The 20,362-nt window shown below is 46.0% G+C and overlaps 2 protein-coding genes across 3 annotated transcripts in view; both read left to right on the forward strand.

Annotated features, from left to right (window-relative positions):
• LOC125485811 (lamin-B2-like) overlaps positions 1-2,287 on the forward strand; it is an 84,065-nt gene extending 81,778 nt beyond the window's left edge. The window contains exons 10-11 of the mRNA XM_048610563.1: positions 1,806-2,164; positions 2,265-2,287. Coding sequence (XP_048466520.1) covers positions 1,806-2,164; positions 2,265-2,287 — 382 coding nt within the window. The remainder of the gene's footprint in view (positions 1-1,805; positions 2,165-2,264) is intronic.
• A 21-nt stretch (positions 2,288-2,308) lies between these two features.
• Positions 2,309-20,362, forward strand: part of LOC125485795 (lamin tail domain-containing protein 1-like) — a 29,567-nt gene continuing 11,513 nt past the window's right edge. For both annotated transcript variants that reach the window (XM_048610511.1, XM_048610510.1), the window contains exons 1-6: positions 2,309-2,425; positions 8,875-9,073; positions 13,108-13,294; positions 13,691-13,810; positions 16,583-16,773; positions 18,408-18,577. In XM_048610511.1, the coding sequence (XP_048466468.1) occupies positions 2,353-2,425; positions 8,875-9,073; positions 13,108-13,294; positions 13,691-13,810; positions 16,583-16,773; positions 18,408-18,577 (940 nt within the window). In that variant the 5' untranslated portion in view covers positions 2,309-2,352. The remainder of the gene's footprint in view (positions 2,426-8,874; positions 9,074-13,107; positions 13,295-13,690; positions 13,811-16,582; positions 16,774-18,407; positions 18,578-20,362) is intronic.

The following is a 20,362-nucleotide window of genomic DNA, read 5'->3' on the forward strand; positions in this document are numbered from 1 at the left end:
CACACACACACACACACACACACACACACACACACACACACACACACCCTATGCACTCTAGAGAATGAGTCTGGGAATTAATAGTGGAAAATTAGGAAATGATATGTGAATTGAGCAGATATTTTGCATCTGTCTTCACTGTACAGGATACAACTAACATGCCAGTAATACAATTATGAATCAAGATGTGAAAGGGAGTGAAGAACTTAAAACAATTACAATCATCAATATTAAAATAAAGGAATACCATGTCAAGTGAAACCAGCTTCTCTCCCACTGGATTCACAACACAGTGAAAGTAAAACAGTCAATCACCCTCTAATTTGCCCAATTGTTCTAACCAGATTTAAGAATAACGGATCTTGGGCACCTAGTTTATAACTTAAACAAAAATTAACAATTTATTATTAATAATATAACTGTAGCAGACAAAAGATAAATAAGATAATTTAGTTAATATCTATGAGTTAAAGCCCAATCTTCTTTGATCATAGTCCCCATTCACACACAGACAGACAGACAAACACAGTTAAGGGATGAATTAAAAAGAAAATAAAAGAATTATAATTTGCCAGTTCAAGAAGCAGATTCAAATGATGGATACCAAGCCTTTACGAAATCCTTGGGCAATGGGTTGTTCACAGGCATTGAGACCAGTACATCTTGCTCAAATTCCATATTCACTGGTTAAAGCCAACAGTTTCATCAGACTCTTAGAAATATTTACTGGATAAACAGGAATCCTTATTTAATTATCCAGCTTCCCCTTAAATGTATCCATACTATTCCCTTTAGCCAGTCCCTGTGGTAGAGAGTTCTGGATTCTCACCATTTTCTGGATAAAGAGATTCCTTCTTACGGAATGACCTCAAGAGGAAACTTTCACCGTGCCTTCACTTTATTAAAACCTTGCATACGTTGAAGACCTTTATCAAGTCATCCTTCTTTATTTAAGGGAAAAGGGGCCAAGCCTGTTCATCCTTTCCTGATATGTTTACCAATGCATTTCTGTTATTATCCTTGTAAACCTTCTCTGTACCCTCTCCAGTGACTCCACATCCTTTGCTTAATAAAATAGGAACAAGAGATTGTGTCTAATTATCAACACTATAGGAGATTTTACTGCACTCCAGGTGCAACATAAATGAAAGTTGTTGTGGAAAGAAGAATCTATTAGTGTACCATAACAGGCACCATGGAGTGCATCCTCTGCATTGCCATGTCCCTTTTCCTGGCTGTCAGTATAAAATTGATCTTGGAGAAAAGAGTTTAATGTGGCTAATACAGCAAACGTTGTTTTAACCAGCACTTATGAACGGACACCCTCGATATTTCAGCATAAATTATAAACCTGAAATATCACAAACTTTACTGCATTATTCTGTTCAGTTATTATAGTTTTTAAAATTTATTTACCTCAGTGTAAATATACTTGTTGTTCAATTCAATGACCACACAAAATATCAACAGTTGATTCAATTTTGAGTCAATTTCTCCTCAAATACCTTAATGTCTGAGTAGTCAGTTGAAGGTATGAGTGAGAAGGCTCTCTGCCAATAAGTTTTTATTTAAGGCAGAGTCCCATTATTATTTAAGTTGGTTTATGCTGCAAATAAAGTATAGCAGTGATGTGTATTTATGTTTCTCTTGCTCAGTGTGTGTTTTTACAATGATTGTGTGGACCTCTAGAATATTTGATCAACTCCTGGTTCCATAGGTGCTGGTTAATAAAAGGTTTGCTCTGTTATGCAATAACTGAGGACACGAACATAATTGATTACAAATGTCTTCTTTGTTTTGTAAAGGTTAAGGGACAGTCAACTGATGTACCAGCAGAAGTGTTCTCCATGCAAACCATATTTACCCACTCCTCGGACATCATGTGCTCCTTTGAACCAGTCTTCCTGTCCACGGGTACCAGCTGCATCCTCGTGCCCTCCCGTGAACCTGCGATCTTGCCCTCCACCTCCAATCTCAAACCCCTGCAAGCCATTGCATCAAAACTCTGGAGCTTCATCCTCTGCCCCCAGCTCCTCCCTGGCACCTGCCACCCCAATGTGTTGCTTGCCATCTTCAGCTCTGACCACACGCCTTCCTGTGCATCAGCCGAGCTGCCAGCTACCTTCCTCTTTGGCCTCATGCCTGTCCACTGTTCGGCCGAACTGTTTGTCATCTTCTTGTATCCCCCCCTGCCTTCCTGTGAGCCGGCTAAGCTGCCCACCACCTTCTGCCCTGGCCTTGTGCACTTCGATGAACCGGCCAAGGTGCCCGTCACCTCTTCCTATGAGCTCCTGCCCTCCTCCTGCAAACCCCTCAGCGAGTTGCAGATCTGCATCAAGTCGGCCATGCCCCATGACTCCAGTAACATACGCAAAACTTAATAACCCAACTGACGCAGCGAAATTTAGACTTGAACAATGTGTGGGTAAGACGATGAAGAATTAGTTCTATGTTACAGTGGTTGTGCAATTGACTAATGTCTGACAATTAAGAAGTCAAAGTTTGTTTCTCTCTTCAGCTGTCTATTCTCCTCACTTTGTCTATACAGCACGCACTTGATCTCTAACTGACCCTCGCTGGTTTACAAGATTCATCTCATTAATATCAACTTAGGTTTGACACCAAGGTACAATTGTCTGCACTGGCACTGGCTAGTGTTAGCTATGCCTGCTTGTCCTTTGACTATGAGTTAAGTTCCGAGTGTCGAGAAGGCAGCTGGTTGCAAGGCTTGTAGAGAAGCAAGTCATTCATTCTCAGACAGCTCCCTGATTAGTGTAAAATGGGTCGAATGCCACCAGACAAAACAACAATCTTCCTGTCCTGTGACAGAGCCATTTACACGCTTAATGTAAGCTGAGAAATAACAGTTACCCTCCTAGATACACTACACAGTTACACTATTCTTGATTGGCACCACATCCACAGGCATCCACTCCCCCCATCACCAACACTCAGTAGCAGCAGCGTGTACTGTCTACAAGATGAACTGCAGAAATTCACCAAGGCTCCTCAGGGAGCATCTTCCAAACCCGACCACTTCCATCTAGAAGGACAAGGGGCAGCAGATATGTGGGAATACCACCCCCTACAAGTTCCCCTCCAAGCCACTCACCATCCTGAGTTTGAAATATATCACTGTTCCTTCAGTGTCGCTGGGTCAAAATCCTGGAATTCCCTCCCTAATGGCATTGTGGGTCAACCCACAGCAAGTGGTCTGCAGTGGTTCAAAAGGCAACTCACTACCACCTTCTCAAGGGCAACTAGGGACGGACAATAAATGCAGACCCGGCCAGTTGTGTTCCACAAATCAAAAAAAAACCTAATTCTGTAGGACACCCCAGCACATTTTGCAATCTGACAAGCTTTATTGATGTTGTTGCATAGTTATGCTTTATAACTTTAATATGAAAACTCTGCAGACTGTAGGCTGACCTGTTTCCCTCTATTCACCCGGTATCCCCTATACACACTGTATAAGTCATTTCCGGATGCTTTGTTGGTGAAGGGTATCAAATGTTAGGGAACCAAGTCAGTGGAGTTAAGATCTGAAGGGCTGAATGGCCTCTACCTGCTCCTATGTTCCTCTTGTTGAATGATAATGTAAAGGGACTGGGGCAAAATGATAACAATCTACTGGGGCTAGCCAAAGCCCCCTGCTAAAAGGATGAGATATCTAATGGGCCTTAAACGGAGGAGATGGACAGTCAAAATGCAGAGAAAAAGGAGAAAAAAAATAGATGTTTGGAAGAGAGACAAACAGTTGTCACAGAATTTGTAACATGGATACAGGCCGTTTGGCCCAACCAGTGTGTGCCAGTCCATATGTGGCCTCTTTGCCACCCAGTCCCTGGTTAAAGTACAGCTGTTGATCTAATCTGCTCATGTTGCAAAGGGTGAAAGGCTTGTCACCTGCCCCCAAACTTCAATGCTGACACTGATCCCACCACCCTGAGGTTCATATCCCCCACCACGGCCAGTGCACTCTGGTCGTAATGCTCTAATACCCTCTTCCCCGCTGTCCATTGTTAAAGGTTAACAATCTCCTGCCTGCGTTACTGTTTTAGACTGAGCTGGTGGGTTAATAGCCTCTCATTTTGTACCAACAACAGCCCTTTCTCAGCCTCAGTGTCTGCATGCTTTGACTAAACTGACAACTTTCTACATGTGCTTGGAGAGAGAGGAGAAGCAGTCCCACAGAACAGGGGGAGCCATAATCCCCTCTACTTTCCGAAGGCCGGCTCTGCGTGGATATTTTGTTGAAGGTCTCCTCATCCCTTCCAGGCTCTAACCTCTTCAGCTGGTCAAATAGGCACTCCACCTCCAGAGTTTAGAACTAAGAAACAAGGCTGTTCAAACAAAAGGGAAGCATAACATATTCAGCCTGATTGGCTGTCCTCCCAGGTGTTACTCACAGCAAGGATTGCCTTTAACATCCCGAGACTGGTAGAACATTTACAATGAAATTAGTATTATTATGCAACAGAACATCTTCCAATCCCCAAAGCATTACACCATTCCTCTCATGCCATCCCCTTCTTTTCTTTCGTGTCAATGTTCAAATGCAACAAGATCTGGACAATATCCAGGCTTGGGTTGACAAGTGGCAAGTGACATTCGCGCCACACAAATGCCAGACTATGACCATCACCAATAAGAGACAATCTAACCACGACCCTTTGACATTCAATGGTGTTACCATCACTGAATCCCCCACTATCAACATCCTGGGAGTTACCATTGACCAGAAACTCAACTGCACTCGCCACATAAACACAGTGGCTACAAGAGCAGGCCAGAAGCTAGGAATACTGCAGTGAGTAAGTCATCCCCTGACTCCCCAAAGCCTGTCCACCATCTACAAGGCACGAGTCAGGAGTGTGATGGAATACTCCCCACTTGCCCTGGATGGGTGCAGCTCCAACAACACTCAAGAAGCTTGACATCATCCAGGAGAAAGCAGCCCGGTTGATTAGCACCACATCCACAAACATCCACTCCCTCCACCACCAACGCTCAATAGCAGCAGTGTGTACTATCTACTAGATGCACTGCAGAAATTCACCAAAGCTCCTCAGACAGCACCTTCCAAACCCACGACCACTTCCATCTAGAAGGACAAGGGCAGCAGATACATGGGAACACCACCACCTGCAAGTTCCCCTCCGAGCCACTCACCATCCTGACTTAGAAATATATCGCTGTTCCTTCACTATTGCTGAGTCAAAATCGTGGAATTCCATCCCTAAGGGCATTATGGGTCTAGCTACAGCATGTGGTCTACAGCAGTTTAAGAAGGCAGCTCACCACCACCTTCTCAAGGGGCAGTTAGGGACGGGCAATAAATGCAGCAATGCCCACGTTCTAAAAGTGAATAAAAAAAGGTCACCCCCATCCCAACCACTTCATTTTACACCATCTCTATCCCTCCCCTGTGGATTCCCCCCCCCCCCACCCCCCCCCCCCCCCCCCCCACCCCATACTAATCCTCCTTCCACCCACTGCCTTTCCCCTCCCTCTCTTCTGTTGCAGAGTTTTTAAAATTTGCTAAAATTTTTATAGAGTCATAGAGGCATGCAGCATAGAAACTGACCCTTTGGTCCAAGTTGTCCATGCTGACCAGACATTCCAATCTTCTGTAAAGTTCTGTTGGATCCCAGTTGGTTAATTAGATTATTTAAAGAAGGAAATCTGCCACCCTCACCCGGTGTGTAACTCCAGACCCACAGCAACGTCATTGACTTTTAACTGCCCTCTGAAATGGCTTGGCGAGACCTCTCAGTTCAAGGGCAAGGTGGGGATGGGCAACCAAAGCCCCTGCCAGGGTTGCCCACATCCTGTGAAAGAGTAAAGGGAAGAAATTAGATATTATAAACTGTTATTGTAACATTCTGGTGTACCCAGGCATTGCCCAACAGATAAACCCACCAACGGATACAGTTCAGGCAGACAGTAAATGTGTACAGATTCCTGGAGAATCCTAAACATTCCCAGAGATTTGGCAGCTTTAGATACCGATAATACATCACGTTAGTTGACTAGATGGAGCTGAGCTGCAGATGGATTGAAGGTTGTGACCTGATCTCACTGAAATGGGTAAGGGTCTGAGAGGGCTTGGGCAGGGTATTTAGAACATAGAACATTGAGCAATTGAGCACAGTACAGGCCCTTCGGCCCACAATGTTGTGCTGGCCTATTATCCTACTTTAAGATCAAACTAACCTGCATACCATACATTTTACTGTCATCCATGTGCCTATCCAAGAGTCGCTTAAAAGTCTCTAAAGTATCTGACTCCACTACCACTGCTGGCAGCACATTCCAAATGCTCACCACTCTCTGCGTAAAGAACCTACCTCTGACATCTCCCCTATATCTTCCTCCAATCACCTTAAAATTGTAATAGTCATTTCCACCCTGGGAAAAAGTCTCTGGCTATCCATTCCATCTGTGCCTCTCATCATCTTGTACACCTCTATCAAGTCACCCCTCATCCTTCTTCGTTCCAATGAAAAGAGCCCTAGCTCCCTCAACCTTTCCTCATAAGACCTGCCCTCCAGTCCAGGTAGCATCCTAGTAAATCTCCTCTGCACCCTCTCTAAAGCTTCCACATCCTTCCTATAATGAGGCGACGAGAACTGAACGCAATATTCCAAGTGTGGTCTAACCAGAGTTTTATAGAGCTGCAGCATAACCTCACGGCTCTTAAAGACAATTCCCCTGCCAATAAAAGCCAACACACCATACGCTTTCTTAATAATCCTATCAACTTGGGTAGCAACTTTGAGGGATCTATGGACGTGGACCCCAAGATCCCTCTGTTCCTCCACACTGCCAAGAATCCTGCCATTAACCCTGTATTCTGCATTCGAATTCGACCTTCCAAAATGAATCACTTCACACTTTTCTGGGTTGAATTCCATCTGCCACTTCTTTGCCTGGCTCTGCATCCTGTCAATGTCCCGTTGCAACTTACAACAGCCCTCCACACAACTCCACCAACCTTCGTGTCGTCGGCAAACTTACCAACCCACCCTTCCACTTCCTTATCCAAGTCATTTATAAAGATCACAAAGAGCAGGGGTCCCAGAACAGATCCCTGCGGAACACCACTGGTCACTGAGCTCCAGGCTGAATACTTTCCATCTGCTACCACCCTCTGTCTTCTATTGGACAGCCAATTCTGTATCCTGACAGCCAAGTTCCCCTGAATCCCATGCCTCCTTACTATCTGAATGAGCCTACCATAGGGAACCTTATCAAATACCTTGCTAAAATCCATATGCACCACATCCACTGCTCAACCTTCATCAATGTGTTTTGTCACAACCACAAAGAATTCAATAAGGCTTGTGAGGCATGACTTGCGCCTCGCAAAGCCATGCCGACTATTTCTAATCAAACTGTGCTTTTCCAAATAATCATAAATACTATCTCTCAGAATCCTCTCCAATAATTTGCCCACCACAGAAGTAAGACTGATTGGTCTGTAATTCCCAGGATTATTCCTATTCCCTTTCTTGAACAAGGAAATAACATTTGCCACCCTCCAATCATCTGGTACTACTCCAGTGGACAGTGAACTGAGAGGATATCTCCCCTCATTGTAGAATCTAGGACTAGGGAATACAGTTTCGACATAAGAAATCTCCCATTTAAAACAGACGCGAGGAGAAATTTCTTCTCTCGGAGGGACAGCGGTTCGGCTTTGAAATTCTGTACCCTACTCCTGCCCCTAATTCTTGTGTTTTATTGAAGTTATAAGCACCATTGCTAACATTTATTCCCTTGTGGGTGCAATTCAGGCTAACTTAAGGGTTTCCCAGCTCTTTCAAAGTAAGAATTGGTGATTCTTTAATTTTGAATACGGTGATGCATATGGCTACCCTCATTGAACACTAAAGGATAGGCCCCGATAGGAATGAACATACTGTAGCACTTACACTCATGTCTTCGCTTGTTATTGAATGTAAAATATTTGGTGTGAATGTTTCAGGGTCTATAATAAAAACAAGCTGTTTTATTGCTCGAGTGTTTATTAGGACAAAACAGAGTCAATTTTTTAATGCTGCATCTTGTTTCATCTCTTGCCCCTTTCCCATGATCTTCCTTGCTGCACCTCTCAATCCCACCGCCCCATCCAAAATTATGGCCCATCCATTGGGGTCAACCAATACCACGGTGAGTATGAGAATGGGGTGGGGAGCTCTTGGTCAGTTCTTTCCATCAGTCCCTCTCTACCCTGCTGACCTGGGCACTTTGCAGGTACGTTGAGGGTAGGTGGGACTTGAACCCAGACTTCCTGGCCTTCGAGGTGGAGACATTTCTTTTAGTGCGCCTCCTCTTGGTTTAGCTCAATACCGCTCCTTAATGTTAAGGCAAATAGCAGAGAGTGTGACCATGCAACCATGATTTCCATCTGGTTGCAGGGTATGGGCTGTGAAACCAGGCAATGGCGGAGGGAAAGGTTGCATCAGGGTTTCATGACTGACGGACACCCAACATCTCCACCTCACACATGCACATAGCACTGCACGCCCAAGGTCAGGGAAGCAACAGGAATAAAGACTGCAGGTCTGAACCCTACAAACAACCACCCTGAGATGTAAGGTCACACCTATCTACACATTAGGAGAGGCTGTTTGAGCAGGACAGCAAAGTTTTTTGCTTTAACCTCTCCCTTATTCATTTGTCTGAACCGTCTTTGTTCACTAACTGCTTGTAAGGTTGGTACTGCTCTGGAGGGGTGGAGAGGAGGTCGATTGGTGGTGGGGGAGTGTGTTTACTTATAATCTTATGTTCACCTGTGACTGCAGCCATGTGCAAAAGGCCACGAGGCTGTCGGGAGCACCTACAATGACATCTCTTCTTCTGCAGCGTCGGAAAGTAATAATACTGAGCCAAAGTGGTTCTTCCCAAAGCCTTCGACCCATTCTCCCAACAGTTGCAAATCTGGTCAAGGCCGAGATTTTTACAACACTCTGATTAAGGACCTGAAGAGCAACAACTCGACCAACGCATCCCTTGTTTGTAAGCCGCTCATGAACACATGCGACCTCAACACGCCGATCGCCAGGTAACCAAGACAAATTCCGTCATCAGATGTTGACTCACTGCTTTGTATGTCGAACCTTCTATTCACATTGTTAAGAAAGTTGGGAAGATTATTCAATTATCTGCCTGAACGTAGAATTCACCAGTTTTAAAATCTCCCCATCCCATGTCCAACCCTCCCTCTCATCCCCGCCTCCTTGACCTGACACAAACTGTCCATCTTCTCTCCCACCTATCCGTCCTACCCATCCCACCAATCAATCCTCACCACCCCTTACCCCTATCACCATCCCACCTACCTTCCCCAGCTCCACCCCTTCTCTCTTTATTCATTTCTGAGCTCCCTTCCCCCTCCCCATTTCTGAAGAAGGATCCCGACCCAAAGCGTCAGCTTCCCTGCTCCTCTGATGCTGCTTGGCCTGCTGTGCTCATCCAGCTCTACACCTTGTTGTCTCAGATTCTCCAGCATCGGCAGTTCTTACTATCTCCTAATTATTCAATTGTGCCCTCCCATGGTAAAGTTTGCTACTGTATTTTATTATTATGGGACATTGTCATTTAATAGAATAATTCTTGACAAGAAAGAATGTCCAGCAATGCTGTCCGCAGTTAACTACAGTGTTTTAAAATGACAATCTCTTAGCGCGTTGTATTCATATAATTAACAGTATGAATTATAGAAATCATTCTTATTAGAAGCACTGCTGTTTACCATGTAAGTATTTATTCTGGGGACGGGGTCTTTGAGGACATTTTTTTTTAATTATAAGATATTTTTAAGGTGAGAGGAGAAGGAGGCAATTTTTTATACAGACAGTGATTTGTATGTGGAATGAACTTCCAGAGGAAGTGGTGGATTCTGGTACAGTTATAACGTTTAAAAGACATTTGATCAGTACGCAACTAAGAAAAGTTTTTGAGGGATATGGGCCAGGAGCGGGCAGGTGGGACTAGTTTTGTTTGGGGTTATAGTCGGCCTGAACTGGTTGAATTGAGTGTTCTGTCTCTGTGCTGTATGACTCTATAACCCTATAACAAGAGTCTCTCGAGAGATGGTGTAGTTGAAATCAACTGGGCTATGTCAGAAGGTAGTTGAGAAACAGCCATGTTGGTCCTGGGCTGGAGTCACGTGTAGGCCAGACGGAGTAATGCCGGCTGGTTTCTTCCCCAAATGGACATTCCCAAATTGGTTACTCGTTGACTAGAAAGTGTTGAGAAACTGGGATTGTTCTCCTAGGTGCAAGAAGGTTACAAGGAAATTTAATAAACTTGTTGAAAATGATGAATGGCTTGGATAGTGTAGACAGGGAGATATGGACAGGAAGGTTGAGTATGAAACAACACTGATTTATAATAACGTGCACTATAGCTAGGGTGTGGAGTGTGGAGGGGAGCTGTATTGATGGTCTTGGTGAACTAAGGGGAATTTCTTTCAGGCCATGCATTTGAATTTTGAAACTGCTTGAGGGGAGTGGAAGAATTGAGAAATAGGGGATATCGGCAGGGATACAGGTGAATGGGACCAGAGGGAATTTGTATCAGCCTTTCAAGGAGCCAGAAGAGGTGCGATGGACCGAACAATCTCCTTCAGTGGCATTAGATTCTATTGACTAATATGGTAGAGTATGAATGGATTCCTCTATCAGAAGGGAACTGACACCATTATAAAACGTCAATGAACCTAGAATATTCTTGTAAAGAGTTGAATCAGTGAGAAGATACAGTTTGCATTCATCACTGTGGACGTGATCAATCTGTGGCAGTACTGGATTTGACTTGTGTTGCTTGTGGAATATGAATGCCTTTTCAACATTTGAGTATAGCCTCCCCTTCTGGTCACCATGGTGACTGGAGTCCATTTTGTTACTGCAGTCTCTAGCAATTGGGTTACCAACCCCATGCAGGACTTCCCCTGGAGGCTTGAGGGGTTATTGATTAATCTCATTAGAGGCAAGTGACCTGAGGGAAGGGTTATAGGGATATTAAAGTAGTGGGGTATGATTTTGTATTTGTCTTTCTTTGTTTTATGTTGGAGAAGGATATATACAAGTGGTTACTGGGTGGGGAAGTTGGATTAGGGTGGTCATGTGATAAATTAAGCCATTTTCTTAGACCCATGTGCTTAATACCTGTCTGCTCCAACATTCACCAGTCACAACAGAGTTTGAGACCATGGTCAGAGTGACTTCCTCACAAGATTTAAATTTTTTTTAAATTCTTTCTTTGCCATGTGGCATTGCTGGCAAAACCATTTGTTACCCAACTCCAACTGTCTTTGAGAAAGTAGTGTAGAGTTACAGTCCATCTGGTATCTGGTAGCAGTTTGGTACAACTGAGTGGTTCACCCAATTGTTTCAGAGAGTGATAAAGACTCAGCCACATTAGATATAACCAGCCATCTCGCTTTCTCGCTCTCTCTCTTTCTCTCTCTCTCTCTAGCTCTCTCACTTTCTCTCTTTCTAGCTCTCTCGCTTTCTCTCTCTCTCTCTAGCTCTCTCGCTTTCTCTCCCTCTTTAGCTCTCTAGCTCTCTCTCTCTCTCTAGCTCTCTCGCTTTCTCTCCCTCTTTAGCTCTCTCGCTTTCTCTCTCTCTCTCTCTCTCTCTCTCTCTAGCTCTCTCTCTTTCTTGCTGTCTCGCTCTCTAATAAGAGAGCAGTACATGGTCCTCTAGGATTATGGAAACGTTACCTTGACTGTTATAGTTGACACAACGTCGTCTAAATACAGAGCATTTGTGATTAAAATTTAGAACATCAAAAATACTTCCTTTGGAACAGAGCAGGGGTAGATGCAGGTAAAATGCTTACCCCGGTAGGGGAGTCTGGAATCAGAGGTCACAATTTAAAAATAAGCAGAGTGTCATTTAGGAATCAGATGAGGAGGAATTGGTTTTACTCAGAGGGTGATGAACCTTTGGAATTCTCCACCCCAGAGGCCCGGGGAAGCTCAGTCTCTGAGTATAATTAGACGCCAATCAAGTGTTGATTATCAATGATGTGAAGGGTTATGGGGATAGTTTGGGCAAAACGAAGTTTGATTATTGTATTAAACGGCAGAGCAGACTCAATGGGATGAATGGCCTGCTCCTATTCCGATGATCCTATAGCCATGTTGCTGTAGGTCTGGAGTCACATGTAGGCCAAACCAGGTAAGGATGGCAGATTTCCTTCCATTAGTGAACCAGTTGCATTCCTACAACAACGAGATTAATTTCTAATCCTATAGTTATTTGTTAGCGGCTCCAGCAGACATGGTGGGATATGAATTCATGTCACCACAGCAATAGACGGCCCCATGCATTAATAGCCCAGTGACAGCATTCCCATCAAGGCACTAGATATCGTGAGGTTAAAAAAGAACATGGTTTTCCAGGCTCCATTTCCCGTGTGCTGGTGCCATTTTCACAGGGGAGAGGGGAGGGTGTTCGGGAGAGTGGGAGTGTTGGAGGTGGCTGGTGAAGTTTGCGATTGATCCAATGAGGCTAACTAAAGAAGGCCAGTGACACTCGAGCTGGCATGCCCTCCCGGGGCCAGACTGGAAGTGGTAGGGGAAGTGGGTGTTGGCTTAGTCAGTGGCAGGATTGGGGTGGGAGTCAGAGGTAGTTGGGTGGTCCAGCAGCCCCCGTTAGGCCTTCCCTGAGTGTAGCAGCCACCATGGGCTGCCCAGTCAAGGGGGCTCCCCCTGCCCCACACCACTCTTCCCCCACCCTGTCACCCCACACCACTCTCCCCCCACTCCCCGCATCCACAGTGGTCATGTCCTGGAGGCAAAAGCCACTTTAAGTATAAACTTTACAGACATGTTGGATGAAGGGAGCCGCCATTTTGGAGCAGCCCCTCTCTCTTTCTCTCGCGCAGTTGCCATGGCAACCTGCTGCTCCTTTCAGGCACGGAAGGCCTCTGATTGGTCCTCCAGCTTTGAGAGTCATTGGCCAGGGACCACACAGCGGCTTCTCTGGAAAATGGCTCCCCACAGGCTTCAGCGCACCCCCCCCACCCACCCCATTTCTGAGCGCCTGGTTTTCAACTCACAGAGAACAAAGTCTTTCTTTATTCCAGCACCATGGGCAACATGAAAATAATCGAAGTCGCTGCGAACGGCCACTTTGTGCGGCTCTTAAATATCTCGCTCAACATGGAGGAAGATATTGGGAACTACATCTTGCAGCAGAACATCGGTGGGCACCCAGTGACGGTGTACCGCTTCCCACCCAGGACCCGGGTGAACGCAGGCTCCACTATAACGGTAAACACAGGGCACCCATTGGCAGAATGCAAACCCCGCCCATCCAAATTCCCTGGAAGCTGGCTTGGACAGAGCTCCCACCATCGCCTGTTTTTGTTCGGATTCACTCTCCATCTGGCTCAGTCCATATCACCTTGCCATGTTTACCCGGGCTTGCTGGTGGGTCACCACCAATTGGACCCCATCAGACCTGCGCCAGGGTGTGGCACCAAGTCTGACTGAATGTGCTCACCTTCTCCACTGGGGTTCAATGAGATGGTGCCCAGCCCCACCCCACAGCAGCTAGAGATGGGTGAAGTGTGCCAGCCTTTGCTGTTGATGCCCACATCCTGAAACTATTTAATTTGAAGCCTCTGCCCTTCAGCTACTAACCCAGTTTCATTCATGGTCTTTTAGGTTTGGTCAGCTGGAGCAAGGGTCCCGCACAGTCCCCCGAACGACTTCTTGTTGAAGGACAGTAATAAATTTGGAACTGGTCCAGAGTGTACAACAATCTTGTGTAAGCCCAATGGACAGGTAAGTAGCTCTGGATTTTATGTTCAATAATCCAGCCCCATTACAGTAGTAGAGTCATCGAGTCATACAGCACTGAAACAGACCCTTCAATCCAACTCGACCATGATGACCATGTTTACCAAACTAAACTACTCCCATTTGCCAGCAATTGGCCCATATCCCTCTAAACCTTTCCTAGCCATGCACTTCTCTTTTAAATGCTGTAACTGCACCCACCTCTACCACTTCCTCTGGCGGCTCATTCCATACACGCACCACGTTCTGCATGAAAAAGTTGCCCCTCAGGTCCCTTTTAAATCTGTCCCCTCTCACCTTAAACCTATGCCCTCTGGTTTTGAACTTCCGAGGGAAAAGACCTTATCTATTCACCCTGTCCATGGCCCTCATGCTTTTATAAGCTGTAAGGTCACTCCTCAGCCTCCGACGCTCCAGGGAAAATAGCCCAGCCTATTCAGCCTCTCCCTATAGCTCAAACCCTCCAAACCCTGGCAACATCCATATAAATCTTTTCTGCACTCTGTCCAATTTAGTAATATCCTTCCCATAGCAGGGTGACCAGAACTGTACACAGTATTCTAAAAGTGGCCTCATCAATGTCCTGTACAGCCATAACATGACGTCCCAACTCCTATTCTCATTGTTCTGACTGATGAAGGTAAGTGTGCCAAATGTCTTCTTCACCACCCTGTCTATCTGTGATGTCACTTGCAATGAACTATGTACCCAAACCCTTAGGTCTCTCTGTTTGACCAGACTCCCCAGGGCCCTACCATTAACAGTGTAAGACCTTGCCCTGGTTTATCTTTCCAAAATGCAACACTCCACATATATCTAAACTGAAGTCTATCTGCTCCTCCTCGGTCCATTGTGATACCATTCAGCCCATCGCAGGTAGGATTTTACAAGGTATGGTATTCCCTGCCATCCTTGACTTGGTTGTTGACTGTCAGCCCTGCTGTCCCACAGTGTGGGGGGATGGGGGGAAGCTGTTTACAGTCTGACTCAGAGTGAGACTGCCGTCCCCACAGCTGAGAGAGCTGTGCCAGGTCCTAGGCTCAGCCTAACAGAGCCAAGATGGAGTGGTGCCCACAACTGGGACCGCATTCCGGCCCCGAGGAAGAGGATTTGCGATCTGGGATTTGGGACAGGTGTGGGCTAGGCCTACGTGCCGAGGGCACATTGAATGGAAGGAGTACCATTTTCATAAGCCGGGGGTGGGATGTTGAGGGGCGCAGGGTGTTGACTCCGATGGGCGCACAGAACCAATCCGACCGAGGTACGCTCCCAATTCCTGTCAGTCGGTAGGTGTCGCAGTGAAACCATGTATTGTAATGGCGGAGGGAGAGTGGGGCCTAAGTTTGTCATTAATGGGTTTGTACATGAGGGAAGGAGCTGTCTGACACCTTTCCTACCCAACATGAAATGGGAGAGATGTGGAGGGTGGGCAGGTTCACCCAACTTTGTTTCTCTCCCCCACCATCCCTGCAGCCCTCTCGAACCACCACCAGCCTCCCACAACTCTTTAGATGTGGACTGTAACATGGTAAAATTACGCCCGCACCTATATTGGCCAAAAACAGAGTGGCCTAGCCTCCATTCAAGGCACAAAACAAGCCTCCTACATCAGACAGAGGTTCACCTGCACATCCGTCAATGTGGTCTATTGCATCCGCTGCTCCCGATGTGGCCTCCTCTACGTCGGTGAGACCAAGCGGAGGCTTGGAGACCATTTTGCAGAGCACCTGCGCTCTGTGAGCGACAAATGACAACACCTTCCGGTCACGAACCATTTCAATTCCCCCTCCGACTCTGTGGGTGGCATGTCCATCCTGGGCCTCCTCCAGTGTCACAATGGTGCCACCCGCAAACTGGAGGAGCAGCACCTCATATTCCGCCTCGAGAGCCTACAGCCCAAAGGCCTAAACGTGGAATTCACTAGTTTTAAAATCTCCCCACCCCTGGCCTCAACCCATGTCCAACCCTCCTTCTCATCCCCGCCTCCTTGACCAGACATAACCTGTCCGTCTTCTATCCACCTATCCGCTCCTCCCACCCCACTGACCAATCCCCACCACTGCCTACCTGCACTCACCTATCACCATCCCACCTACCTTCCCCAGCCCCACCCCTCCTCTCTCTATTTATTTCCCAGTTCCCTTCCCCCTCCCCAATTCTGAAGAAAGGTCCCGACCTGAAACGTCAACTTTTCTGCTCCCCTGATGCTGCCTGACCTGCTGTGTTCCTCCAGCTCCTCACTGTGTTATCTCTGACTCCAGCATTGGTCGTTCTTGCTATCTCTGGCCTAGCCTAATCCTGCTTCAGAGAGCTCCAACCAACCTGATTGGTTGGCAGCTGTGTTGGCTCAGCAGTGCCAAACTGGAGCGGTGGCCATGGCTGGGACTGAAGGCGGTTCCCCCACCAATTGGGGAAGTCAGGGGGTCAGGGGTATCAGAGGCCAAGCAACAGAAGGCTTCCTTCTGTGTTAAATTGTGTGCGCTATGGAACTATATCCCCAGCGAAGAGAGGGTAGAGAGTTGCAAGAACAGTGTGTACCATCCATGCAATAAATAAGTGAAGAGAGTTTGCTTACTCTGTAATGCTTTGACAACAGTGGGTTCCATTTGTGCTTGATTGATACATTCTTGTGGAAAATGTCACAGGGTCAAGGTTATGTCACCCACTGATTTGGACGCTTGTCAGGCAAGGCTGTTCTGGATCATGTATTGAATGTTTTCTCAGTCCCCTTTAACTGAACTGTGATCTTCCCCTTAGGCCGTAGCATGGTTCACTCCAGCTCCCGGAAACTCAAAGCTAAAGGACCCATGTAAAGATGGAGAACAGTTCACAGACTATGAACATTCACTCCCGAACAATAACACTCAACTTAATTTTCAACCTGACAAGGGAAAGGAAGAGTCTTTTGCAAACATGTACCAATTCTCGCCTGTGGCCTTACCAGTGAAGTAGGTATATGGTGGTATAAAGGTATATAGGTGCCTTATTTACCTGGAGTATCACCACTCAAAGGGGTTTCTGAAATTAAGGAGCTCAAACTCACAAGACTGCAGTTTCTGCATGGTTACTAAGGTGAAACTCACGAAAACCTAAAGGGCAAGCGCACATCACAATCAAAGATGCAGATGGAATGAGAACCTTTAATGCGAAGGAACTGTACAAAGGGGAGATAGTCCTGTTCCCGTTGTACAGAAATCACAGGCATTGGTTTCCGCTCCTGGCCTGGACACTGCAGACCCCACAGAGCCCCGGGACCTGTTTATCATACCCCTTTTCCAGGGCTCTGATTTAGAGCCTCGGGTAGACAACATCTGGAGATCTGTCTATGGTGTTAGAGATGGCACCTTGATGAGAATGCTGCACCAGCACGGTAACAGGGTTTAAATCATCAGGACAACTGGTCAAGCAGAAACCAAGATCAAGAACTGTCTTTGTGCTTATAATGTTTATTTTACATTAATACTAACTATTGCTGTACATGTAGATCATAGATACACCGGGCTCTGATCGAGTTACATTCGGACCAATCAGTCTTCTTCATACAGTCATGCCCATGTGCTCACTGTGTTCCTTCCACATTGTTCCTTCTAGTGTGTTCCAACTCCACCCTCACTGTGTCAGTTATACCCAGTGAGGTGCACCTCTGTGACATTATCAGAAGGAAGCCCTGACACAACAAAAATGAGGGGTCTTAGAGTTAGATCTTTCGAAAGCAACTCAGGATGCGCTTGTTCATGTAAAGAGTAGTGAACGTCTCAAACTTTCCCCTCCAAAGGAGCTGGATGCTAGCAAGTTGAATTTACACCACCATTGATTGCAAGGGCATTTCATAGACTTTACCAAAGTTAGCCCATACTAAAGGCAAACTGTATCAACACTGCCACCATAGCGGAGGTGACACCTTGATTCAGAGCTTACAAATTTTATGTACCCTACAGGGCTCAAGCCAGAATCAGCTTCTGGCACTGAAAAGAAGTCTCAGAAAAACGATCCCTGAGTGATTGTTATATTGAGAAGAAACAGGATGTTCAGGCGACATTATTCAGGAGTTGATGAGGAATGAGGCTGAGAGTTTTAATATGGAGTTTGTATTGTGGTGTTGACGTGTCAGTGATTCCAACCACCCCAAAATCATCACAGGCAAAGAATGGCTTCTTTTAAATATTCAATTCTTGCTTCTTTATAATCTCATCATTCAGTCAGCCAAATTTTGGTAGCTCTATGATACTTGCTAGTGACAAATGATCATGATAAGAACGACCTGGAAATTAGAAAATGCTTGGCCAGCTGTCTTGCTATTTGAAACAAAAACAGAAGTTGCTGGAAAAGCTCAGCAGGTCTGGCAGCATCGGTGAAGGAAAAAACAGAGTTAACGTTTCGGGTCCGGTGACCTTTCCTCAGAACCCAGACGAACCAGACCCGAAACGTTAACTCTGTTTTCTCCTTCACAGATGCTGCCAGACCTGCTGAGCTTTTCCAGCAACTTTGTTTTTGTTCCTGATTTACAGCATCCGCAGTTCTTTTGGTTTTTGTCTTGCTATTTGGATTGTCTGCTATTTCTGAAACATCTTTGTTTTCACAGTCAGAAACCCAGCTTCTACAATGTTCCAGCCCGGTGTCCCTGGGGTCAGAGTCCAGGTTCTCCAACCCACCCAGATTTCAACTTGCCAAGGACTCTGTCTGCTGGGAACGATGGGAGCAGTCAGTGCAGGGACTCCCGTTCACAGTTTTCTCGGCCTGACCCTATCCCAGGTGAGGCAAAAATCTGGCTCAGCTGCACAAGAGCCAACTTACCTGAAGGAAAATTGCCCGGAGATTTAGCGGAGGGATAATGAAAGGCCTGGATGGTGGCACTGGCTAGAGTTAGCATGGTAAACATTTCCGTTCCTACTTGTCCCTCACCCTCTGACATATTTCTTCTCCTATGAAGACTTTCGTCAAATGTGGGAAAACATTTGCAAGGCAGCTTTTAACACACTACCCTGTCAACGCAGCTCATCTGTATTTAAGTGCAGCCCTGCTTATGGAGTTGATACCTCCCCACCGTATCTGCTGGAAAGATACTGCTATAAGCGGGATCAGTTCCTGGATTTTTCCTTGATGTTCTGACGTAGAGACCAACCGGCAGTCACAATGACCCCCTCCTCACTTTCCCTCCAATTGAGAACCTTGGGTAGGCCCTCAATTATTTATTTAGTGAATACAAGCCCCTGAAGCCAAGTGATTACCAGCTCACTGGTTGAGTTTAAGGTGGTCTGTCCCCCATTTAGTCTGTGGAAGGGACACTCCTCAGTAATGTGCAACATTGCCTTTGCCTGTCCAGAAGTGCGTTCAGGGTTTGGTCTGTCAAAAATCTATTAGCCTGTCAGTGCAAAGAATTGACCCTGACTGAGTGTTGCAGACTGGCACATTCCAAGGTCCAGGACTATGTGCTGAGGGATGCACTAAAGCTTGGGATGGCTACCACCAAGACACAGCGGGGAAAGACCACCACCTAAGGCTTGTCACCCATTATATCCCAAGGGTGATGTTAACTTATAGAACCCCTTGTAGCCTGTATTGGAATGTAAATAGTTTCTGGGTGTATTTAGTAAATGTTCCAACATTGTATTTGAATGGAGGCACCTAATACCATAGAATCCCTACAGTGTGGACATAGGCCATTCAGTCCATTGAGTCCACACTGACCCTCTGAGAGCAGCCCATCCCAGCCCTGTAACCATGCAATTCCCATGGCTAATCCACCTAACCTGCACATCTTTGGACTGTGGGAGGAAACCCACACAGACATGGGAAGAATATGAAAATTCCACGCAGACAGTCGCCCGAGGGTGGAATCAAACCCAGGCCCCTAGAGCTGTCAGGCTGCAGTGCTAACCACTGAGCCAGCATGCTGCCCCAAGTATTGCAGAGTTCAAATGAGAAATATGACATTTTTACTGTATTTTCTATAACCTCTGACTTGAATTGTTTTGTAATGTACTTGTAAATAATTGAAGAGCCATCTAGACTTGAAAAATTAGCTTGCTTTCTCCCCATGGATGCTGCCCGACCTGCTGTGATTTCCAGCACTTTTAGTTTTCAGTACAGATTCCAGCATCTGCAGTAATTTGCTTCAACATTTAACCTTACTTGCTGTCTAAATGATCTGAATTAGTTAGCCCCTGCTCTGGCATTGCCAACAAATTCAGGTTCCCTGTCTACACCCTGGGAAACCTTTGGAGCTCCAGGATAAGTGGTGTAATCTTATTGTGCATCCACCAACCCCCTTACCCAATCCCATTTTCCCGATTCTCCTTCTGCCTCCAAGACTGTTCCCACTGGGCCCTGAAAATCCAGCCCCATGTACAGATGGCACAGCATGAAGTTAGTGTTAACCAATGTCACACAGAGGGGTGTAGAAAATGCTCCATTTAGGGGCAATTAGGGCTTTAGTGAAGGTAAAATACAGCATGATCTTTAGCCTGTAACTGGTTGTGGAGTACTTATGGAGAGACACATCATGTCTGATTTAAAGACAACAAGGTGCAGAGCTGG

Source organism: Rhincodon typus, chromosome 22 (genome assembly GCF_021869965.1).
Source record: "Rhincodon typus isolate 14 chromosome 22, sRhiTyp1.1, whole genome shotgun sequence".
NCBI classification, from domain to species: domain Eukaryota; kingdom Metazoa; phylum Chordata; class Chondrichthyes; order Orectolobiformes; family Rhincodontidae; genus Rhincodon; species Rhincodon typus.